At 37.8% G+C, this 26,499-nt stretch overlaps 1 protein-coding gene and 1 long non-coding RNA gene across 7 annotated transcripts in view; one reads left to right on the forward strand and one right to left on the reverse strand.

The window, feature by feature from the left end:
• Window positions 1-26,499, forward strand: part of LOC134793711 (uncharacterized) — a 102,803-nt gene that overhangs the window by 41,015 nt on the left and 35,289 nt on the right. The gene's annotated exons all lie outside the window — the stretch shown is intronic.
• Window positions 926-14,998, reverse strand: LOC134793657 (band 7 protein AGAP004871-like). Of its 6 annotated transcripts, none has more exons than XM_063765299.1 (8): window positions 14,866-14,998; window positions 14,259-14,300; window positions 13,479-13,579; window positions 12,967-13,122; window positions 3,680-3,777; window positions 2,226-2,387; window positions 1,475-1,640; window positions 926-1,087 (listed from the first exon to the last, which is right to left on the reverse strand). In XM_063765299.1, the coding sequence occupies exons 1-8, from the start codon at window positions 14,873-14,875 to the stop codon at window positions 956-958; spliced, it is 867 nt and encodes a 288-aa protein (XP_063621369.1). In that variant the 5' UTR covers window positions 14,876-14,998; the 3' UTR covers window positions 926-955. The 6 variants fall into 6 exon arrangements, with proteins under 6 accessions (XP_063621369.1, XP_063621372.1, XP_063621367.1 ...); XM_063765302.1 differs by having other exon boundaries at window positions 14,677-14,998; XM_063765297.1 differs by lacking the exon at window positions 14,866-14,998 and adding an exon at window positions 14,377-14,642.

Raw genomic sequence — 26,499 nt, forward strand, 5'->3', positions numbered from 1 at the left:
AGTTAAAATATCAAAATACCTGTTAATGGTGTTCGGACAGGCCCCATTCCAGTAGACTTGACATGTGGTAAAGAATTAGCCATGGTTAAACTTTGTACAACTTTTAAACTAATATATTATATATAGATAAAAGGAAAACTTGAGTTGAATTGCAGGGACAATTTACAATCCGACTTTTGACAGCTCAATTTTGACAACAGACCAAAGACTATAGAAGGATTTGATTTAGGTATTCTTAATATACTTATTATTATACTATATACTTAATATTAATACTCTTTGGGTTTTATTTATAGTTTGAGTTTTATGCAGTTGATTAATACAGTTGGTCAAACCAATTTGTCAGTCGTAACAACCAGGAAACCTATACTCATCCTTTTCTTTTGGGTGCTAGTACTAGAGTGTAAGACAAAAATAGTATGATTCTCTCTGTCTATGATTGAAATGAGACAGTCCTTTGACAAACTATAACACAAACCTAGAGTCTGTTCGGAAAGAGAAGAGTTGTGGAATGTATTGAGCCCCATACATTCCACGACTCTTCTCTTTCCGCACAGACTCTACATGACCAAATACCAGTTTAATATAATTATATTAAATATATTAGGACAAAGAGAGCCCTCTCGATCTCGACCCACTTTTATGTAACCATTTTTGAAACGCCATCAGTAATTCTGAACCAAAATTCTCGGCTTCTACTTTTTTCACCTTTTACCACTGGGAAACTGAGAAAAAGCATCCCACTAGTTACCGTCAAGGTGAATTGGTGGTAATGGTAACTACTCGTAGCGGGAATAACTCAAAATAACTCGACCATCTCTTGGTCACTTTCTAGTCTCTTCAACGATATAAGTACTAATATTCCAGTTTCCTTAAAAATACTACGAGTAGGTTCATTAAGCAGATTACAGTAAAAATAATAATGTAGCCATAACGCGTAGATATATTTAATTAATTATATGGGTAATGACGGATTGCTTGGACCAGGATTTCCTAAAAATGTTCTCAGGAAATCCAATGGGAATGGAAATATTATTGTTGAGTTTTTCTCCGCTGATATGGTATTCAGTGACTGGAGATACCGGAGCTGAGGGCAAAAAATGTTATAATTAAACAGTATTCCTACTAAAAAAACTATTGTATGGTGTTTACGATGCCGTTAGCCTTATTGCATTTTTTCTTAATTGGCCGACTCTGCTTTGATAAAATGGATTAAAATGTTACGGAGACCTTTCCGAACTGTAATTAAAAACGAATCTAATTCTACTCCTTCAATTTCCAGATATTAAAAACTGACAAGGTTTTATTTAAATAAAATAAAAAAGACGAAGAATTGCATAGCATTCAGTAAGCACAATTGAAACTCGTATTAAGATAATTCATAAATTATGAATCACATTGGTAAAAAAGGAACAGGACTTCCTTATCTAGGATTTTATATAATGTAAGTATCAGTGCGATTATGCGAACTAACCTGAAGGGCCATAGGGTTATCTATCATGACTAGTGAGGCCTCTTTCAGGGCCTTGGAGGCTTTGATCTCGCCTTCGGCCGCGATGATCTTGGCGCGCGCCTCGCGGTCAGCCTCGGCTTCGGCGGCCATCGCGCGTTGCAGTTGTACTGGCAGTCTCACGTCTTTGCTGGACAGCAGAGGAAATTGTCGTTAGTTACTGAAGCTTGAGGTAATATAGCTGTGTATAAACCTAACTGTAACACGTTGTCAAGAGAATTTGAAATAAGTAGTAAAATGTTTCGATGGAATGAGACACCGGTATTTAACCAAAAATTCAAATAATAAAAAAAGCTTCTCGAGGTCTAGCTGTGTACCTAAGTGTCCTAATGACACACTCTTTGCTTGACCAACATAATTTGCACACACTCCGCGCGCTTGTCCAGATATGGCTAAGTAATAGTTTTTCAGGGAGACCGTAAAAGGCTGCTGCTTTGATGACTGTAACATCCGATTCTTTATATGTACCTATTATGTAGCACTTACACTTACTTATTATTTCTCGATAAAACTCTAGAATTGTATCTATGTAATTGCCTATTTTGTAAAATATGCCATACGACTTAATAAAGAACCAGACGATCCACCTCGACACCCCACGGATCCTTGGCCTTGTCTAAATTGGCTTGCATCATGTAGCGAAAGGCTTTCTAGACAAGTCGCTTACCGCAAATTATGTGACTGATACATCGTACCGATACTTTCTCAAACTTACATCTCCACACGCTCCACCTCGACTCCCCACGGATCCGTGGCCTCGTCCAGATTGGCTTGCATCATGTGGCTGATGGCTTCTCGGTCGGACAGCAGCTGTGCGAGGTCGCGCATGCCCAGCACATTGCGCAGCGTCGTCGCAGCCAACAGTCGTGTGGATGCGCTGGGTAGATTTAAAATATTATAAAAAATAGTATAACTATATATGTGGTAGGCCACTATTCATGCTGTGTTTGTTGTGGAAATGCAATGTTTTTATTAAATAAATGTATTTGTGTGTGTGAAATTGTCATACATATTGGCGTATCATATGTTGATGTTTTTTTTATGGAATAGCTGATTTTATTACGATAGTTCGGGGTTTACGCCTTACTTAGACGTATAACAAAATCAAGTTGCTCCAAAGTAACCTACATACCACTTAAGATTTACATTTGCTAAGTTTATTGGACATCAATAGACCAATAAAATTAAGAAGTCGAAAAGACGCTCAAACGACATTAAAAACGTTATCATTGTTTTTAAATGTAAAATGAATTGAATTACAATCTTACCGTAGAAAATTGCAGCACTGCAAAAACGATATGTTTAATATTTGAAAGTTCTGAGACAGACATCAATTTACATCGTTTGTATACATCTAAGGGTTGAAGACAGTAATAAACTTGATGGAATACAGACATGAACGCGTCGGCGTGAAGAAAATCCTGGACAAAAGCGTGGAGTTTCTAATAATATTAAATTTCACAGAAAAATATCTCAAAGAAGGAGCCGTCTAGACACAATCCACGCTTTTAGTTTGTTCCCCTTTTTTGTGTATTGTAGAAATCATATAAAATACTTCTTTTACAACTTTTTTCCATTTTTGTAATTCCTGGACAGGAACCGTATTAAGGATGACTCACGTTAGACCGGGCCGTGTCCGGGCCGGAGCTTCCGGCGCATCGTTTTCTATGGAAAGCATCACGTGATCACCTGTCATGATGTCATAGAAAAGTAAGCCGCGGAAGCTCCGGCCCGGACACGGCCCGGTCTAACTTGAGTCATCCTTTAAACTTTAAAGTATAATGTCCTTTATTAATAACATCGGGCGGGACGAAACTAGGTCAAATCCGCTTTTGCGATAATGATTTTGTGTGGATTTTGTCATACCCTACGTATACAAGAACATCTAAAGATAAAGATAACGTGGCGTATGTCAAGACGAATCTAGTTGTTAGCTCATTATTACGATGGTGAATGGTATTGAAACTTGTTTAGTCACAGGATTGTGCACCTAAAGCCCTTGCTACACGGTCGCCAACAAGCCTTCTAACCGTCTGACCTTGGTCTGTCCTTGGTCAGTTTTGGTCAAATTTTGTTGGAAACAACTGTCTACACGGTCCGGGACGGACCAAGGCCACGCGGTTTGGGGGCTTGTCGGCGACCGTGTAGCAAGGGCTTAACATTAATTACCTGTAGTCAGCTACCTTGACGACTGCGTTCAAAGGCTCCTTTATCCTGTAGTACACTACGGCGTCCACAGCTACTGTCACGGAGTCTCTCGTTAAAACCTGAAATTCAGATTAAAACATATGCTAGACTTGGTCTGATGAAAGTAGACACTAGGAAATGGCAGTAAATTTAAAAAAAATTGCAACGTCGTGTATAAGGCGATAAAAAAATGTTGAATGAGTAAATGAGTATTGTGTATATCAGGGGTCATCCATTTATTAGGTACATCACACGTTTAGGGGGAGGGACGGGGTCAAGAAATGTGACATGTTGTGACAAGGGGAGGAAGGAGTGACGTCACTTACACTTATTTTAATTTTAACTTATATTAAATTATTTTATTCGCTGTACAGTTAAATAACAAGTTTTTGGAACGATAATCGTTTTTATTAATTTATTTTTCTTTCCTAATCAATTTTGGGTTATAAAATGATTAATATTTCTTTAAAAAAAATATTTTGATAAAATAATAATAATATTTTATTCGATTTGCCGATTTCATTGAAAAAATGTGACGTCACACCAGGGGGGAGGGGTTTGCCAAATGTGACCAAGTGTGACAAGGAGGGGGAGGGGTAAAAAAACCTAGAAATTCGTGTGATGTAATTAATGAATGACCCCTTATATACTGTACGTACATTCTATAAACTCCAAATTAGTTGCTGAATAAAACAAAATTAATCATATTTTTGAAACTGGTTAGATCTCTACTTTAGGGTTCACATTCATATCAAATACCTACCTACCAAAAATACTTGAAATCTGATATCGAGCATAAGTATGCTGCGTTCGTATCAAAATCACTTTCTCATTTTTGTTTAGCTGACCACCCTCGGAGTAGGTAACTGACGTGAAGTGGGGCAAAATAGGGAAAAGTTCTCTTGTGTCTATAGCCCTGAGGCCAAGATCCTATTTGGGTTGCGTTACTGAGTCAGTGACGTGAGTAAATACATATATTGGTCCTGGTTTATCAAAGGTTGTAAGTCGTAGTGGTGTCAAGGCTGATAGCACGCAGGCGCCTGCGTCTGCCAGCTTCCCACGACATTTGAACTCAGAAAATGTCATCAGGCGAACTAAGCAGCTTGAGCCTAGAGTCACAGCTCTAATCTATTACATGTTGTAATTGATAAATTAGAAAGGGCCACTCATATTTAGAACATGTAACAAAAAATACATATAGTTTATGAAAAAAAATAACTTAAAAAATAAAGGGAAAACCGACTTCAAAATAGGATAAAATAAAATATGACACTAGCAACTGATATGTTTGAAGTCGGTGCTTAGCCAAATACGAGTATATACCTATGTAGTTACAGCAAGCAACTATAATAATTTGCAAGTAATAACTATATTCTTTATTGTTGTTTCTTGACTCAGGATGACTCACGTTATACCGGGCCGACCGGGCCGTGTCCGGGCCGGAGCTACCGGTGCTTTATTTTCTATGAATGATGACAGGTGACCACGTGATGTTTTCCACAGAAAACGAAGCTCCGGAAGTTCCGGCCCGGACACGGCCCGGTCTAACGTGAGTCATCCTTTATACCGTGCAAGGGTGATTTTGATTACTACCTAACGAATGACACCTTCCAAGCACAATAAAGTGGACAATATTTTAAGGAAACTTAAGTTTAACAATTAATATACTTACTTAATAAATATTAAATAATCTAATGTGCCCAAGTAATCAAAATTAGCTGTCAGCTGTAGCGTGCCAATACTCCGCCATTCCCTTAAACCCTAGCTCATCAAGTATATTTCAATATTAATAAAAACATGCAAACCCTGAATCTAAAATCAATAACGGCCGAACTGCAGAATCCCGTTCAGTTTACATTACGCTGCAGATTGAGGTCGGATCTGCGATCCGTCCGTTCCCGCGCGCATATTCGCGTGTCAAAATAAACGCGCGCGCACCGATTTATGATATTGACCATTTATTGGCGCGCCGCAATTATAATCTGCACTTTGCACTAATTTAACCATGTTCGTTAAGTATCACAATTGATAGCGGTTACCGACTCTGATCTATCTCTTCGACCGTTTCCCGTACCTAAGGCACATGATTATTACGATTATTTTGAGGGTATACTGTAGGGCTAAGATGGTCGGCTCTTTATCATTTGTCATCATGCCTGTCACGTTCTAACCAATATGTGAATGCGGAAGTGACGCATGGCATGACAGGTGATAAAAATGCGACCATGATACCGCTTCTGGTCGCCTTTTACTTTTTGGCATAAACCTGTGATTCGGCATTCTAAATCCAACTATTATTAGACAATGGGATTCAAAGACCGATTGTTTGTACGCCGTAAACCGTTGATTGATAGTTTAGAGGCCCATCAATTAATCGCAGCAGGAATGGGGTTAACTGTTTCAATACTACTGAATTCGTGGCAATAAAAATCTTTGACGCGTTTACCTTTTTACAGTCGGGATGTTCTGAGAAAATGTTTACAGTGTTATAAGATACGGTCGCTGATTTTTATATGACATTTGCTCTATTGATGTCAAACCGGGCATTTCTGGCCGTTAGGTTTTAAATGCAAGGATAAAATCTACTCAAACGTATAGTCTACGACTATACAGTGTTGCGAAATATATCTACATATAGTCGCACCAATAAAACTCTGCAGCGGATTTGATAGCCCACGCAGTGTAAGTGTTATTTATACGTCATAATTTCATAGAAGTTTGACGTTTAAAATGACACTTGCACTGCGTGGGCTATCGAAATCGCTGCAGACTTTTTACGGTCTAACTCTAAATAACGAGTGAGTTGCACACTTATTTGATCTCACTGCGATGTGAGTAGTCAATGGGTAAGGTACCGTAAAATGGGGTGAGTAGGGTCAAACAGAAATTCAAATCTCGATAACATTTTATTTTTACATATGAAAACTGAATGGTGTATATAATAAGTGTTCCGGACGTTTGTATTTTAGTTTTTATTTTATTTTGGGTAGTTCCATTTCATAACTTTGACGATAAAGAGAAAAACCCACCTCACCCCGTAGTGCCTCGTATTTTGGGGTGAGAGGGGTTTTCATACAAAGGTGATTTTGGAAGATTGTTGGATCGATTTTTTTTTATTATGCGTATTACTATAGCTCCATTTTAAATTGGAATACATTATTTTTGTAGCAGTAGCCTTAAAATCCCTTCTCACCCCCCTCTCAACCCTTCTCTCCCCATTCATAACCTAACTCTCCCCGCGAAACCTACTCACCCCGTTTTACGGTACTTCGTTATTGTCGTGTAAGTATATATCAGTATTAAATGTTTACAGTGTAAGTTATATTAAGCATATGTATATGATGTAGTTGTTTTTTATTAATAAAAAAGGTAACTCCCATGGAAAAAAATACAAGAAAACTAGATTATATTGCAAGAGCAGACTTCAACTAAAACCTTTGGCTTGATAGAGAAAATCACGAAAACATATCTGCTTTTTACTGTACTTATGGTGCACAAATAAGAATATTTACTTACTAATTTTAATTCAATTTCAATTGTATACCGTTACTCTGTATTAGTGTGTAATTTAAGTAATGCATTACTTAGTATAATTTAAGTACCTATATAATAGCTAGTGATATAGGTAGTCTTTACATAGAATTATTTTTATTTTCAGAGTTATTGAAATAAAACGTTAAAACACGCACAATGGCCATTTATTCCGTCGCAAGTTTCGCGTGGCGCTCTTAATTGGCAAAATACCTAGGTAGGTATAAAATTGGTATTTTAAACACGGATTCATTTCATAGTGGGCTAAACAGATGTTCGTGTAATTAGACATTTGGAAATTATCAGCGACATTGATTGACAGGTGATGTGAAGAAAAAAGTACTAGAATTACAGCGGTGTAAGTGGTATTGTATAGGTACAGAGTTAAAATGAATTTAATACGAATGCAATAAATTATTGTTTTTTCTAAATGTCGAACGACAAGAAACTGATATAGCTAGACTATAATAAGTATAATAGAGTAGATACATATGGGCAGAGATATTACCTAACATTAAAAACGCGAAAGTTCGTACTCTGTCTGCTGTTACTTTTGACCATTAAACTAATGAAACTATTTCGGTTAAATTTGGCATATTTAGCAATTTGAATCTATGAGACAAAGAATTTTCGGAAATCCACTTCTTGTGTGTATCATTATCATTAGGTATATTAACCGTATGCGAAACTCTGGCCATAGCACTAATACCACAATGCCAGGTAATCTATACATATAATCATAATCATAATAATCATAATATCGTTTATTGCACCATGGTAAGCAGTTGTTACAAAAAATACAAAAGTATAAAAGTTTCTCATGGACCCCAGAGCCTCTACCATCAGTTTTAACATTGACATAACGCTCACGTCTACGTAATTTACTTTCTGTACATCTCGCTTCCACTATTGCTCGCATATGCGAGTACGAGCGAGATGAGAGATTACGTAAGTTACTTAAACGTGAGCGTTATGTCAATGTCAAAACTGGTGGTAGCCGTACAGAAGGGTGTTGCAAGCATTTTCTTAAGCTAAGTATCAACCAAATTATTAAGGAACACAAACAAGCCTTAAAATTAAATGTATACAAATTATTGATATTAATTTACTTAAGAAAACTATCATTAAGGAATTCTGTGACAGAGTAGTACGCTTTTTCTGTAAGGAACGATTTCAACTTTTTTGCGTATGCCGTGTCTCTTTCTTCTGCCTTTATATAGTTCGGGATGTGATTGTAATATTTGACTGCTGCATAATGAGGGCTTTTTCGGTATATTTCTAAATTTGGGACGGGTAATTCAAGCTTATATTTTAGTCTTTTATTTGGTAGCTCTCGGAATAAATGAATGTTTTTTCTTACATATATGCCTAATTCATAAATATATATAGATGGTAGAGTGAGTATGCCAAGTTTAATAAAATGAGGTTTGCAACTTTCCCAATTTCGGATTCCTATTAATACACGAACACATTTTTTTTGCATCACGAATAAGTCGTGTGCATCTGTACTATTACCCCATGTTAAGATCCCATATCGTAACCATGAATTAGCGAAGGCATAGTAGGCGGTTAGAGCTGTTGCTAAGTTTGTAGTTTTGCGAAGCATAAAAAGTCCATACAGAAACTGGGATATTTTGGTTTTAGTGCATAGTATATGAGTTTTAAAATTAATATGGTTATCAAGTGTAATACCTAAGAGTTTGAAATGTTCTACTTCTTCAATGTCTGTTTCGTTAAGTGATAGTTTTAGTTGTAATGGCGTTCTTTGATACGGATAAAATTGAATTAATTTGGTTTTATTTGAGTTTATTGTGAGATTATGGTCGCGCATCCACTGATTAATATGATTTAAGGTATCTGCTAGCTTTACGTTGTAATTTTCGATTCTGTCAAAATTAAAAAGGAGGGAGACGTCATCTGCGAATAAAGTGCATTTGGCATCAATTTCTTTCGGTAGGTCATTTATATATAACAGAAATAAAAGACAGCCCAAAACACTACCCTGTGGGATTGAGCCTTTCATTTCTGTAATTTCAGACCGAACCGATTCTAATTGATGGCTAGATGGATTTAGGTACTCTATCTGAACAAGCTGCGTTCGCTTTTCCAGGTAAGATTATAGTAAGATATAATAAAGCTGAAGAGGGTCGAAAGTCTGTACATGGAAGATATTTGAAAAAAAGTTGGCTGGGGATACTTAGAATTGATAACAGAACACGTTCCAACAGTTTTTAGAATTTTTGTCTGTTTGTCTGTTTATCTGTTTATCTGTTTATCTGTTTGTTTGTTTATTTGAACGCGCATCACGTGAAAACGGCTGAACGGATTTTGATGCAAACTTTACTAATCTGTCGAGAAAATCCCCGGCCAGGTTATAGGCTATAAAAATTCAACCCCTAAAAGGGGGGGTAGCCACAACATTCGATTGACTTAAGTTTGCCCCTGAATCGTATGGCGCTACTTAGAAAGGAGGGCCAAACTTTTTTCAAATATGTGCTAACACTATAGAGTACCCTGGTAAACTAACAGATGGCGCTGAATTTAATACGATGTGACATAAATAAGCCATCGAGGAGGATTTTGCCAAATTAACTCTAAGTTTAGAAGACCCCTCTTCTAAAATTTCAATCAATCGTACGGATATCAACAAATTTAATTGAATAATTGTGTTGATTTAATAATACAACAAAATTAAACGACAGTAAATTAATTGGCCCTCATTGCACAGTGCCATCTTTTGGGGAGCTGAGTAAACATTAAGTAACCAAGAAAACTAAAAATGGGTTTACATAGTTACGTAGTGGTAAAATAAACACGCGTATAATTGCATAAAATTATTTAAAATTATTTATTTTCTCCGTCATGAATTATACCTAATCGTAATTATATCTCATCCATATCAAATCCATATTCATACGTATCGCCTCCTTAAGCACTTAATAATGGCCACGAAGGTGGGTACTTTGAAAAAAAAAAAACATTGACCTCTGTCATTTGCAGTGCCGGATTAACCCTTTTAAGCAAAATAAGCACTTGCTTAGGGCACCCTGCCTAGGGGGCACCAAAAATTATCAAAAAATTTTCGCGCTCGCTTCGCTCGCGTTTTCAATAATATTCTAAGGTGTTTATGATAAAGGTGACATTCGGGTGGCGCCTGCAGCAGCATTAGGTACTCTGTTGCAACGGTACTGCTGCAGCACTGTCAATTTTCGTGATAAAATGATGTGACTGATTTCCACACTAAAAGTAAAAATGTACAACTGTCTATCAAATTGCGTTTTTTTATATCGAAAAAATTTCGCGCTCGCTTCGCTCGCGTTTTCAATTACTTTCTGACATATGATAAAGGTGACATTCAATTTTCGTGATATAATGACGTGACTGATATCCATACTAAAAGTAAAAATGTACAACTGTCTATCGAATTGCGTTTTTTTTATATCGAAAAATTGTCGCACTCACTTCGCTCGCGTTTTCAATAACTTTCTAAGATATGATAAAGGTGACATTCGGGTGGCGACTGCAGCAGCATTAGGTACTCTGTTGCAACGTTACTGCTGCGGCACTGTAAATTTTCGTGATAAAATGATGTGACTGAGTTCCGTACTAAAAGTAAAAATGTACAACTGTCTATCAAATTGCGTATTTTTATATCGAAAAATTTTCGCACTCGCTTCGCTCGCGTTTTCAATAACTTTCTAAGATATATGATAAAGGTGACATTCGGGTGGCGACTGCAGCAGCATTAGGTACTCTGTTGCAACGTTACTGCTGCGGCACTGTCAATTTTCGTGATAAAATGATGTGACTGATTTCCGTACTAAAAGTAAAAATGTACAACTGTCTATCAAATTGCGTTTCTTTATATCGAAAAATTTTCGCCCTCGCTTCGCTCGCGTTTTCAATTACTTTCTAAGATATGATAAAGGTGACATTCGGGTGGGGACTGCAGCAGCATTACTCTGTTGCAACGTTACTGCTGCAGCACTGTCAATTTTCGTGATAAAATGATGTGACTGATTTCCATACTAAAATTAAAAATGTACAACTGTCTATCAAATTGCGTTTTTTATATCGAACATTTTTCTCGCTCGTTTCGCTCGCGTTTTCAATAACTTTCTAAGATATGATAAAGGTGACATTCGGATGGCGACTGCAGCAGCATTAGGTACTCTGTTGCAACGTTACTGCTGCGGCACTGTCAATTTTCGTGATAAAATGATGTGACTGATTTCCGTACTAAAAGTAAAAATGTACAACTGTCTATCAAATTGCGTATTTTCATATCGAAAAATTTTCGCGCTCGCTTCGCTCGCGTTTTCAATAACTTTCTAAGATATGATAAAGGTGACATTCGGGTGGCTACTGCAGCAGCATTAGGTACTCTGTTGCAACGTTACTGCTGTGGCACTGTCAATTTTCGTGATAAAATGATGTGAGTGATTTCCGTACTAAAAGTAAAAATGTACAACTGTCTATCAAATTGCGTTTTTTTTATATCGAAAAATTTTCGCGCTCGCTTCGCTCGCGTTTTCAATAACTTTCTAAGATATGATAAAGCTGACATTCGGGTGGGGACTGCAGCAGCATTACTCTGTTGCAACGTTACTGCTGCAGCACTGTCAATTTTCGTGATAAAATGATGTGACTGATTTCCATACTAAAAGTAAAAATGTACAACTGTCTATCAAATTGCGTTTTTATATCGAAAAACTCGCTTCGCTTCCGGTTTCAATAAAATTCTAAGATGTTTATGATAAATGTGACATTTGGGTGGCGCCTGCAGCAACATTAGGTACTCTGTTGCAACGTTACTGCTGCGGCAATGTAAATTTTCGTGATAAAATGATGTGACTGATTTCCATTCTCAGCTGAAATGCAACAATGAACGTCACTCAATTTACCAAAAAATTCAATGTAATCTTGATGACCCTAGGGAGAGGGGGCACCATGGTCTAGAAATACTTAGGGCATCAAAATATCTTAATCCGGCCGACTGGTCGTTTGCGGAGTCAAACGATTTGGGACTCGCATTTTATACGCATTACCATGCCTTCCCGAAAAAAATCGAATCATTCGCGAAAGTTTCGCAACGCATTGAGGTTACAAGGGGCACGTGGTCTTCCTCAGGAGTCTGAAGAAGACCACGGTAAGTGGCGCTCTAGCCAGGCAGGCCGCTTCGCTTTCGCTCGCGCGCGTTTACCTTACTGTATCGTCCGATATTCACCTACTACTCTGTCGTTTAAATCCTTAGAGAATATAACCAACGGAGACGCCATGTCTATAATTTTCGGTACAAAATAGTCTGGCGTTTTTTGCGGGGGAGGGGCACATCAAATGTGTACCTACGTAACGTAAACATAGCCATGTCAGATAAACGTCGGTTGACCATTGGCCGCCTATTTTCGACAGAGGGAACGCCTGTTAATGACCACTCCGTTTGGTTATATTCTCTAAGTTTAAATCACGTGTAAAATTTGAATAAGGGAGAATAAAACTATTGATTTTGGAGTGTAGTTTTATTTAGTGGTACCTAATTGTAAAATATTTTATCTGGACTTCAGTCTTCTAGCATATCCATCTGTCAACTTTACTTCAAGTTCCGCCTCCAGGGGAGAGGGAGAGAAATTAGGATTAGAAATTAGCCGCTTACTGACACAGACCGAATTACACGCGGGCGGAGCCGCGGGCACAGCTAGTACTTTAATATTTAAGGAATACCAAAATAAAGTACTTACTTCTTGAGGCGGCACATCAAAGGATACAGTTCTTAAGTCCACCTTTCTATAGGTGTCTATACATGGCAGCACAAAAAATAATCCAGGGCCTCTCGCGCCGCCTTTTCTCAATCGGCCGAGCCTGAATATCACAGCCCGTTCAAATTCTTGCACCACCTATAATTAAGGAGGGAGTCAATACTGAATCTGTGTATCATCGCATTACCAGTTTAAGTATCTTATTTAAGGGCTCAGGCCTTTTAATAGACGATTCTAAAGAATGTTATCGAGTCCAATTATTTATTTTCAGGCAATTTTGGCGAGGTAACCGCAGAAACAACTACATTCTTAGCCCTTAGGACAGAACTCAGCGGCCGTAATACGCGCACAACGAATACGAGTATGCAGTGTTAATAGTTCGGCAACAAGCAGATAACACCTCTGGAGATATAAGCTTCCAAAACCTCGTAAGTACTCCAATATTTAGCATAATAAGTGTGTTGTATAAATTGATATGAAATGGCAAGTATTACCTTAAAACACTCGAACAGCGAGAATGGGAATGTGATGATGACCAGGAGCAGAGACATGAAGGTCGCGAACCGCTCCACACAGCCCACCGCCTCCGGGTTGGCTGTCGCCGACAAAACACTCACTCAGCTCTTTATTCATGTATGTATCAATCTCAAGTAAAGCTTTGCTTGTTCGCAATAAGGGTGTCAATGCTTTTAGTCAGGACGAATCGGCTTGAGCAGATGAAATTTCACATTTGACGTATTTATAGCGTGTCAACGCAAATCTTATAACAGTTATAACGAACATTATCGCAAGTCGGCGTTGACAAATACAGTGACACCCTCAACTTTTGTTGAACTGTAAAAAGAAATTGTCCTTAACGACAGCGTCATAGTGTCTCAAAATATTATGTTGCTATGTAGCAAGTATGAAACACTACGAAGTTTTACATTTAAGAAATTTAGTTGTTGCAGGTGATCAATAAATAAATAGGTAGGTTACCTACCGTAGGTACCTAATGTTGAAGCCGTAAGGATGAAGTAGGCATTGCAAATAAAGTAAAGGGTGCTTCAATTCAACAATATAAAACTACGTTCGTTCATAACAACTACGACCAGGATAAAAAAGGATGAATATAATAAATATCAAATACTATCTACTAAAAGTAAATAGATAATTCAGCCGGCGTCAATATATGGATAAGTAAAAGATGCAATTAAGTTTTCTACATCAGAACAAAAGGATTAATAATGCACTCTTGTTATGAAACCAAGCAGGCTACTAAGGCAAGTACTTACGCATTTGTATCGTGATTGCGCAAGAAGTACCCGTATCGCAATCTAAAATGTTCAGACGCAAATATTAGAGCTTTATAACAACTTAGATAACGACGCCTACCTACGAATAAGTACTCACGACTGGGTATATTGTCACGTCTAGTACTCATCGTTCTTAGTTCCGTGCGCATCTCTCCTGTTAACTTCACTCACTATTGTTACTCCAAATATTATAACAACTAATGCTCATAACAGCGTTTGACTCGGCAAACAAGCTCAGACTGCGCTGACACACGGACCTAATGCCAGAAGAGCCCGGCCTGTTTACACAACCCAAAAAGCCGATTCAAACTAAAAATATCAATTACAATGCGATCTTCCACAACAACAATAAAGCTGCTAAATCACCGGGTGCAAACGCTTAGTAAAAATTATTTACGTATTTCGAGGTAGCACTCCACTTCGCCAGAGTTCTTGTCATAGCAACCGAAATCCATGTGGCGAGAGAAGCGGAGTTTCACGTGCATGGATATGGCAATATTAACTTATAAGTGTCTTCTAATCGGTGGCTCTATGGATACTAAGGTGTGCTGGCAAGTGAGGATTTTAAAATAAATAAATAACGCACTTTCAGGCATGTCGGTTCGGCGCCGCTGGCGCGGGCGCTCCCGCCGCGAGATGATCCTAATTGTGGGATTTAGGTATTTCTGAAGCGGCTTGCGCCTGCATGCAATTTATTAGCGGATGTTTACATAATTTTATAAGGGCCATGTAGTTAGGTTTTTTTTTGCAAGTGTAGATGGAAATATTCCTTTTGTTATGGAATTCGGCAAGAAACTTTTGTGGACCAAATGGTTACCAACCGAATTTGGTTTTCCAAATTTTCGTTTGGCCGAAAGACTGTTTTCATACTAGGTATTTAATTTTTAATATGGTTAAAAATATGACCTGGCCTGACCTGCTTTTATGGGGGCTGTTTTTTAAGTTCAGATAAAATTATGACTTAAGAAAAATATGTTCATTTTCGTAAATAATATTTCGCAATTGATATGTACGAGTATATCGGATAAAAATGTAACACCGATGAGTTACAAGACTATAACTTTCACGTATCTAAACCGCACCACCATATATCTAACATAACTAGAAAAAAAAACTTTTTTCATTATCGCTCTGTTGAATCAGATATGTTTATTAATTTAACATAAATATCTCCAGTCAAATATTAAGACGTTAACCAAAACAATGTCAGTGAATTAAACATACATTAGACAACTCTCGTTAACCTAACTTCATTTCCTGGAATAGACGTCAGAGTTTCATCGCTACGAAAACTGCGACAATAACAAAATGAAACATCGGATACGTCAGTTAAATTAAATATTGTAAGCTTGCATTTCTCGTATGCTGAAATAAAACGATCAAATTCACTAGTTATGCGAATATAGTTCTTTGTAGACTGATTTTAAATTGTTAGGTTACTATTTTTTTAAGCCCGACTGATGGCAAACATTGGTCTATATAGGTCACAGCTCTGTCAAACTTCGAGTCAATGTCTAATGTCCATGCATAACCGTATCTTTGATCTCATCGTCTCTGTTTGAATGCTATTTCTGTATAATTAATATGGAAGGTGTAAATCTGTCCGGAACCATCTTGTCTACATATAAATTACTTATTTCATTGATGAAGACGTGTCGTAAGTGGAACTAACGTTTATAATATGTACATACCTACCTACTTGTTTACTTACTGTGCATATGCTTATAAATACAGTAGGTACCTAGTGTGCGCTGTGTGCATAAATGGGATCCTTTTAATTTATCGAAACTTTTTTGACCAAATTTCGTTTCCCAACCAAATTTTACCAACTGCACGTTTGTCAACTCAATCTTTCCCATATAAACATTTGACAAACTTAAAATCCGACAAATGATCATTTCCCAAACTGTTACTTTACAACTTTTATAAGACCAACTGTTTTTTTCCCAAGTGTTTTACTTAGACTATAAATGTTCGCTCAAATTAATTTTTGTCAAATAAATCATTGGACAAAATTATTTTGTCCAAAAATATCTTTACTTAAAAAATGTTTGTTCAAATAAATGTATTGCAATACCGCTACTTGACAAATTATGTCTATCCAAAACATTATGTTATTAAAAATGTGTTACGGTTAGGTTAGGTAAAGTGGGTGCTTGGTTGGTTAGCCCGAAACTACCAAAAAAAAAACACTACAGTATTACCTATATTTTTACCTAGATAGGTTCGTTAGTTACCTTGTGCCCCTCAGAGCAGAAAATAGAAGCCCCGCAAAGCGGCGTGGGTCTCACTTGCTGAAGTGGATTATGTATTATGTATGTTGAATTAAACACATATTTCGCACTGGTTCTTTATTTATATAAAATACGTGTTTTTGGTACAAATCTAAATCGAAAAGTCATCTTATTTTTATATGTCATTGTTTAAATGTAGAAAATCAATAAAACTAAATCAAATAAGGTTTTAATACCGAACATTCTCGGCCCTTTTAACAGAAAATTAACTTAAATTATACTAGCTATTCTAGCTAATTAATAGGTAACAAAATAATTTTGTTTATTGGCCTAATGAAAACACCTTTCTGGGTTCTGACTTGGACAGACCGTACTAAATTGTCCGATGTATTTTTATTAATAGATATTATTTTACCCAGCGGCCAACAAGCAGGTGGAGTAGCTTCATCTTTTAACAAAACAATTTGTCCAATATCTAAATTGGTCCTTCTCTGCAGCCACTTGCTTCTTGGTTGCAGCTCACTCAAATAATTATTATAAAACTGTACCCAAAACTTTTGTTTTATTTGAGTAATTTTTTGATACATATTTAATCTATTTTCCGCTTTATGAACAATACTAGGCTCAGGAATATCTGAAATTGGAGATCCAATTAAAAAATGAGCCGGTGTTAGGCAAACAATATTGTCGTTATCAGGAATGTCAAAAACTGAGCATAAAGGCCTTGAATTCAGAATACCCTCAATCTGAACAAGAACCGTGTAAAAAAATTCATAAGTCAATCTGACATTACCTAAATATCTTTTCAATAAACTTTTAACAGACTTAATTCCAGCCTCGTAAATTCCACCCATGTGGCTGGCAAGAGGAATTGTGAATTTCCACTCTATGCAACTGACATTACAATAGTCTATTACTTGACTATATGAAGTATCATTTTTAAATAACTGATACAATTCATGAAGCTCGTTATTTGCTCCTTTAAAATTTGTAGCATTATCCGAGTACAAATGTGTACAGTAACCTCTGCGACTAATAAATCGTTTCAAGGCGCAAATAAAGGCTTGTGAAGACAATTCTGTAACTAGCTCTAGGTGTATTGCCTTAGTTGACAGACATATAAACAAGCATATATATCCTTTAGTGTACTTACAATTTCGAACCATAGAATTTCGAATATATACTGCTCCGCTAAAATCAACACCAACATGTAAGAAAGCTCGTGTTAAAGTGACTCTTGGAGCGGGTAAGCTAGCCATCTGCTGCTCACAGGCTTCAGCATTGTATCTGACACAGCGAACGCATCTATGTATGACTTTTCTGACTTCCATACGACCGTTAATTGGCCAATATTTTAACCTTAGTCCGAAAAGCGTGCCTTGTATGCCTATGTGCAACAAACGAAGGTGAAACTGTTCTATTAACAGAGTTGTCACGTGTTCTTTACCTGGTAACACTATCGGGTGTGCTTGACTGTAAGGTATGTTAGAATTTTGAATACGACCACCCGTACGAATAATATTATCGTCATCAAGAAAAGGGTTGAGCTTACGTAGAGGGCTTGACTTGTAAGTGTGTAAGCTACGAACGTCAGTGTGTTTATTCTCACTAGTAGTACTATTCGAGTTTATGTTATTTGTGGACTGTATAATATGTGATTTCAATGTGTGTAACTCTTGGTACTCCTTAGAGAAATGTACGCGCTGAATCGTTTGAATTATGAAGTTGTGTGCACTTTTCAGTTCCTGTGTTGTGAGAAAAGACACAACTTTAGTCAAATTACGTAAGTTATTTATAAACCTAAACATGTAAGCTAATACTCTAGTCAGTTTGTTAAAGTTAGAATGTTTCTGAAAGTATGTATAGAAATCATCCTGTATATTTTGTTGAGTACACACAGTATGAGCGGTGCGTGGCTCGATCACTTCAATCTTGTGCTCATCGTCAGTAATCACAGGTGATGATGTCATTGGCCATGTACTAGGATCTCGAAGCAGCCAATCTGGACCGTTCCACCAGAGTGAGTTGCTCTGTAAGTTCTGTGGGTAAACTCCTCGTGTGAGTAAATCAGCAGCGTTCTCTTTGGTATTGACGTAATTCCACATTTCAGACTTAGTCAATTCTATAATCTCCATTAGTCTATGAGACACAAATGTGTGTAGTTTTTTGTATGGCGACTTAATCCAGTGTAATACAATCTGTGAATCTGTGAATAATACAATGTCATGTATTTTAAATTTGTCTTTGAATGCTCTTCTCAGCTTGTCAACTAGGTGTGCTAACAATAAGCATCCAGATAGTTCAAGTCTTGGCAATGATTGAACACGAATTGGACTGACTCTTGTCTTCGCCATAACAAGACTGCAGGTGGGTTCTTTGTTAGGATATGTAGCTCTGAAATAAACAACAGCACCGAAGGCTTTCGCAGAAGCATCACTGAACCCTATCAAGGTTATCCACGTTGGTATATCAGAGAAATAGTATCTAGGGACATTAATGTTTTTGAGCTCGGGCAGATTAGCTTGAAACTCTAGCCAAGTTCTTTGTAGATCTTCTGGAATGACCATGTCCCAATCAATCTTGGCTTTCCAAATGTCTTGCATGAGGATCTTGGCTATAATGACCGTTGGCGCTAGTATGCCAATAGGATCATATATTTTTGCTATTGCAGACAGTATATTGCGTTTAGTAAGCTCGAACTGTTGTAGCTCTGGAATAGCTGTAGTAAGCGCGTCGCTTTGTGGTAACCACTTCACTCCCAACGTCTTGACAGCTGCGCTAGGGGTAAAATCATATACTGTGTCATCATTTGTAGATACAGCATTTGCAAGTAGTTGAGGCTCATTCGTAGTCCATTTATGAAGAACGAAGTTTCCCTTTTGTAAAACTTCTATGAGTTGACTACAAACTTGTTGCGCCTGGTCAAGAGTGTCTGCTCCAGATAGGAAGTCGTCCATGTAACATTCAGACTCGATAATGTCAGCGGCTTCTGGATATTCTTCTTTATGTTGTCCAGCTAACATGCGCAGAGTCCGGCATGCTAGATAAGGCGCGCATTTTGTACCGTATGTTACAGTTTTTAACTGAATGCATTTTAAAGGCTCGGACTTCGAATCTCGCCATAATATTCTTTGTAGCGGCCTTTGCTCTTCTTTGACCAAAATAGTCCTAAACATCTTGACTATGTCGCAAGTGAACGCATATTTGTACATTCGAAATCTGAGTATTATGTCAAGTACGTCATTGTATATGTTCGGTCCGTCTAACATTATGTCATTGAGAGACAATCCCGACGACGTCTTGCTACTCGCATTGAAAACCGTCCTTAATTTTGTAGATCGACTTTCTGGCCTTAAAATACCTAAATGTGGCAAAAAGCACTGTGGCACTTGTGTGTGTTGAAAGTCATCAATATACTCAGCATGACCTAGCTCAATGTATTCATAAATGAACGCCTTGTATAATGTGTAGAGCGTGGGGTCTTTTTGAAACTTAGACTCAAGACTTAATAAACATCGATAGGCTTTTTGAAACGAATTACCTAAATCTTGAACCTTTTCGTTTTGTATAGGCATTTCGACTACGAAATGTCCAGTCTCAGCTTGCACTGTTGTGTCAAGAAATAACTGTTCGCAATATTTTTGCTCAGGTGTAAACACGACCTTAGGACTTACCTCTTCCTGCTGCCAAAACCTAACTAATAAGTCATCAGTTGTAGGAGAGTCAACAATGTGTAAAGCAATATGAGCGCTATGTGTCTTATGTGTGCCCGATATGCATTCTTTGAGAGGACCTCCAACGACCCAACCAAAAACCGTTTCGATCAGTAAAGGTTTGTTATGTCCAAGGCTAATCTTATTGTTTAGCAACAACGAATAGAAATATTCAGCTCCTATAAGAAGGTCTATCTCGTCAGGTTCGTAAAATGTAGGGTCTGCAAGCAATTTGTTAATTTTTGCAGGAATGTTCCATGTACTTGTGTTTATGTGTACATGAGGTAGAGGAAGGGTTATTTTATCCATGACAATAAATTCAAGACTCGTTGTAAAGTCAGAATGTCTAGAGGCTATGTTCGCTTTCATACATAATTGCGTTTGCTTACCTGTCACGCCAACGCCGTATATATGGTGGCTATCGTGATATAGCTTACTGTTCATCCTCTTGAGAAGCCTGTGAGCAACCATATGGATTTCGCTTCCATTGTCCAACATGGCACGCGCAGGATGCCATGATCCTGTCTCATCTTGTATATTTATTATCGCTGTAGACAAAAGAATCTGTTTATTAGTGTTTACCACATGCATTGCAGTAGGCGTCACTATATTTTTTTGACATTGTGTATGTGTAACGTCATTGACAGTTGTCGGTTTCGTTAATGTATGTGTATTGTGTGTCAGCTGTTGCTGTGGTAGCTGTTGCTGTGGCAGTAGTTGCTGTGACAGCTGTTGCTGTGACAACTGTTGCTGAGTCTGCTGTTGCAGGGAATGCTGTTGCATTGAAGTCGTAGCTGACTGTTGCTGCTGTTGAGCTGTAGATTCTGTAGCGATAGCAATGTTCGCACGTTTAGGGGGAGGGTTAGCTAGGTGAATCAAACTATGATGCTTACCGTGGCATGTAGAGCACGACTTTTTGGAGCATTTATGTTTGGCAGTGTAAGGCTGTAAGCAATTGTAGCACAAAAACTTGGATTTTATGTAGTGTATACGTTTGTCAACTGGCATTTCCAAAAATTGTACACATTTGGCTATATTATGTTGCCCTTGACAAAGAGTACATATTTCATTACAGTCATCAGATGTAGAGACGTGTACGAGCTTGGGGGTTGATTTGGATTGAGGAAACTTGTCAGATTTATTGTCATTCATAAGCTCGAATGCTGTTGCACGCAGCTTAAGGAAATCTAAAAGCTCCTTTATTGTAGGAATTGAAGTCTCTTTCCTTGTCAACTCCCATGCCGCCCTCAGAGAATTGTCTAATTTCTGAGTAATTATATAAACTAAAAGTACATCCCATTGTTGCACTGGCAGGTTTAAAGCACTTAGAGAATCTAGACTTTGTTGTAATACATTTAAGAACTCTTTTATGTTAGATCTGTTAAGTATAGGAAAACTCATAAAGCTCTTTAAGTGAAAGTTTACAATAATAGTTTGGTTTTCATACCTGTTTTCTAGTATACTCATAGCTTTACCGAAATTTCCGTCGAGAATCAGAAGAGAGTTAATCAAACCCGCAGCTTCGCCCTTCAAGCAGCTCTTCAGATACTGCATGCGTTGCAGCTCCGGCACGTTTCCTCCGTCCATGGCACACTGGAACAGGTTTTTAAACGCAGGCCACTCGCGTATGTCACCGCTGTATGTCGGAAGCTCTAATTTTGGGAGTTTGTACACCGGTTGACTTTTTGCTTTGATGTCCTCTTCTTTTTTCTCCAACAGTTTGTTAATGAGCGCTCTAGTTTGGTAATATCTGGACTCCATGATCGATCGTTCCTCGTCGGCTTTCTTCTCGTCTTGTTCTAAGAGCTCAATTGCCTGTTGAACTTGATCGAATTTCTCCATTTGTGTAGATAAGTCGGCACATCGTAACTTTATCTCATCTATGTTCAAACTATCTTTGTCGGATGAATTCAATCCAGTAACGTAGTTAACGATTCTGGTCACCTTACCTTTTATTATACTTCTTGTACTTTTTAACGTTTTATATTCTTCCGTGTCCGTCATTATGTGTGTAACTGTTGTTACGTATTTCGGCACGAAATATTCTTATTTATGCACTGTTGGCTCAAGTAGGACCAAAAATGAAGTGGATTATGTATTATGTATGTTGAATTAAACACATATTTCGCACTGGTTCTTTATTTATATAAAATACGTGTTTTTGGTACAAATCTAAATCGAAAAGTCATCTTATTTTTATATGTCATTGTTTAAATGTAGAAAATCAATAAAACTAAATCAAATAAGGTTTTAATACCGAACACTTGCTTTAAAAAAAGGATTGTTATCGGAGCCCCGCGCATTGAAAAAAAAAAACACTACAGGACTACCTATATTTTTACCGAGATATACTTTTGAATATGTTGCGTTAGTCTAAACCACACGAAAGCTACCAAGGGGGGACGGGGGGACGGGGGGGGCGAAGCCCCCGAAAGGGGAGCTCGGGGGGCGAAGCCCCCCGCATTGAAAAAACACTACAGTATTACCTATATTTTTACCTAGATAGGTTCGTTAGTTACCTTGTGTCCCTCAGAGCAGAAAATAGAAGCCCCGCGAAGCGGAGCTTCGTCGACCGGCTGCCGGGTCTCACTTGCTTTAAAAAAAAGGATTGTTATCGGAGCCCCGCGCATTGAAAAAAATACACTACAGGACTACCCATATTTTTACCTAGATTGGTTCGTTAGTTACCTTGTATTCCTCAGAGCAGAAAATAGAAAGTTTGAAAAAATAGAAAGCACGTTTTGTTTTGGTTTTTGTATTCTTTGGGAAGTACTCATTTGGAGTAATTAAAATTTGTTCAAATAATAATTGCCTATTTCTTTTTTTGATAACTGTTACATTTGTCATGTTTTGTTATGGTTTTTGTATTCTTTGGCAACTAATAATTTCGAGTAATTAAAATTTGGTAAAATGAATGTTGCCAAAGTAAGGAAATGTCAAAATAAATTTTTGCATATCGTTCTGTTGGAAAATATTTATATGCGACTTGTTTAGTTGGGAAATGATTAGTTGGCTTTTATATTTTTGGGATATGAAAATCTGGCAAAAAAATCTTCGTAGGTATATGTAGACTAAGTATATTCTTTGTTAAGGTAAGATGTTTTATTGCTACTCATTTGTTTAAATAAACTTCGTTTTGTCTTCCTATGACTCGAAATCAAATGATGTGGTAGAAATGACAAATCTATTTCTTTTTTGTAGAAGATACGGGTTAAAATTTTAAATTTATTAGTATCTTATTTCTCTGTTCATCTGTTTGTTACTTTTCTGGATCTCATGCTTAGAGTAGCTTTTATTGGTATTATTTACTGTAATATGTTTTCCTTATAAGCCCTAGATGGTTTATAAATTTTATAATCAACCGTTATGAAATGATGTCGACAAAATGTTCATCAAATGATATCATATGATGATATATTATCCTACTTTGTAAAGTATTATGTAACTATCTAGGATACCTACCGTAATTATTCGAGCAGTATCTCGGCTTGAATATTATCTAAAGTAGGTATACGGTTCACTCCATACATTCCCATGGCACGGTCATTGGTTCTATTAGACCTCAAATGGTAAACGGTTCGCATTTTTCTCTCGAACTTTGAAGTACCTAATGCATATATAGTGTGAGTATGAATAGGTAGATATACATCGCTGGGTCTGAAGTATTTTTTAATATTTAAAGAGAGAACAAGTTTTAATATAATTTAAATATGCTTAGTTATATATGCATACTAATATGAACCTAGTAGAAACTAGAATTAATATTTAGGCCAGTATAATATTAATACTAAATTAATTACTAGATAACATTTAGATTACAATAGATTAAACATACAAATTATAAACTAAAATAAACCTAAGAATGAGTAAAACGAACTTAACAGATACTTAACTTAACTTACTAGATATAAATTGTTTAATTATTTCTTTATACTTACCTACATGTTATCCAGTTTAGCTGGTATTCTATAATAATTACTAATATTAATGATGTAGGTATCTACATTTTAAATCTGTTTTTAAATTTGTTTTTATTTGTGGTGCAATGAAGAATATTTACTTACTTATCTACATATGTCGTACATAATTGTTTTCCTTCGTATTTTCTCGAAAACGTTCGTATGTGTCATGCTACTTCAGTCAGCATCCTCAATACTTTTTGTACCGAGACTAACTGAAATAGCAAGACACGTTCGTACGTTTCCGTGGAAATACGAAGGAAAATAATTATGCACTACATTTGTACTTAAATATGTATTAAGTGTCTTGCCGAGACACTGAATAATAGATAGGACTATAGGCATATTTTACGGCATTCATTTATCTACAGAACTCAGCTTAACCCGTTAGTCATGATAGTCATATCATATATGAAAGTGCCTGCATCAATGGACTACATTCATCTAAATCTACAAAATAATTACATAATTTGATTAAAAAATTGCTGCCCCTTCGTTTTTGGCCAGTGCGGCGAAATAGTTTAAATTTTATTGCCCGTACCTATTAAGCCGACCACTGACTAACAGGCCGCCGGAGGATATCGGCCTGTCAGTTAGAACAAAAATTTGACAGTTCCGAACAACTGACCGGCCGATATCGTCCGGCGGACTGTTAGTCAGTGGTCGGCTTTACTTCTACAGATTTTTGATTGGTGCCATTCGCAAGGAAAAATTACGATTAATTTGTTTTATGTAAATCTGTCTACGTATACGGAAAAATAATTTTATTATCGCGGGCTTTACGATAACATGTATTACCTACTTACTTATTTTTATTAGTTTTTTTCCAGTCACATATTTTCTTTTATTACAACTACGCCAAAAGGAAGGAAAATATTTTAGCAGTATGTATTAGTATGTACGTTTTGTACTTACTTATGTATGTAAGATATTTTTTTGACATTGGAAATGTCTTTTCGTTCGCTCCAGTATACGGTCCGATTTCACGAAAAAGTGCGATCCCCTTATATCTCGGAAAGTTGTGAAGATATGATATTAAAAAATAGGCTCAAAAGACGCATAATCACGAGAGCTGTAAGGTGCAAAAATAATTATTCGAGAAAGTCAAAAACAAAAAAAGTTATGGTCGAAATAGTGAAAATAAAATTCAATTTTTTCCGAATTTTTGATTTTGGTGCTCGATAATTTGGAAACGAAGAATGATATCAAAAATTTGAGAAAAACGGCTCTGGACAATTTAGTCAGCTACAATTTGAGCCTAAAACAAGGACGATCGGGTTAAGGGTTTGCCCTGTAGCCTAACCTTAAAATAGTCAAAAAGTCAGAACGACATTTTTCACAGGACATTTATGACTTCATGTTTCGCAGAGTTCGTTATCGGTGTTTGTTGTGAATTATCGGGATTATGACGGCAGAATAACACTTGCACTGCGTGGGCTTTTAAAATCGCTGCAGATTTTTCTTGGTCTAACTCTATCTATCCTGTTTGAGACGGGCGTAGATAACGCACTATTCGACAATCTATGCATTCTTGTGGTGGTGGAAATAGAAATAGAGATAGAAATAGAGATAGAGGCAGAGGTAGAGGCAGAGGTAGAGGTAGAGGGAGAGGGAGAGGGAGAGGGAGAGGGAGAGGGAGAGGCAGAGGGCAGAGGGAGAGGGAGAGGGAGAGGGAGAGGGAGAGGGAGAGGGAGAGGGAGAGGGAGAGGGAGAGGGAGAGGGAGAGGGAGAGGGAGAGGGAGAGGGAGAGGGAGAGGGAGAGGGAGAGGGAGAGGGAGAGGGAGAGGGAGAGGGAGAGGGAGAGGGGAGAGGGAGAGGGAGAGGGAGAGGGAGAGGGAGAGGGAGAGGGAGAGGGAGAGGGAGAGGGAGAGGGAGAGGGAGAGGGAGAGGGAGAGGGAGAGGGGAGAGGGGAGAGGGAGAGGGAGAGGGAGAGGGAGAGGGAGAGGGAGAGGGAGAGGGAGAGGGAGAGGGAGAGGGAGAGGGAGAGGGAGAGGGAGAGGGAGAGGGAGAGGGAGAGGGAGAGGGAGAGGGAGAGGGAGAGGGAGAGGGAGAGGGAGAGGGAGAGGGAGAGGGAGAGGGAGAGGGAGAGGGAGAGGGAGAGGGAGAGGGAGAGGGAGAGGGAGAGGGAGAGAGGGAGAGGGAGAGGGAGAGGGAGAGGAGAGAGGGAGAGGGAGAGGGAGAGGGAGAGGGAGGGAGAGGGAGAGGGAGAGGGAGAGGGAGAGGAGAGGGAGAGGGAGAGGGAGAGGGAGAGGGAGAGGGAGAGGGAGAGGGAGAGGGAGAGGGAGAGGGAGAGGGAGAGGGAGAGGGAGAGGGA

This window comes from Cydia splendana, chromosome 9 (genome assembly GCF_910591565.1).
Source record: "Cydia splendana chromosome 9, ilCydSple1.2, whole genome shotgun sequence".
Taxonomy (NCBI): Eukaryota; Metazoa; Arthropoda; class Insecta; order Lepidoptera; family Tortricidae; genus Cydia; species Cydia splendana.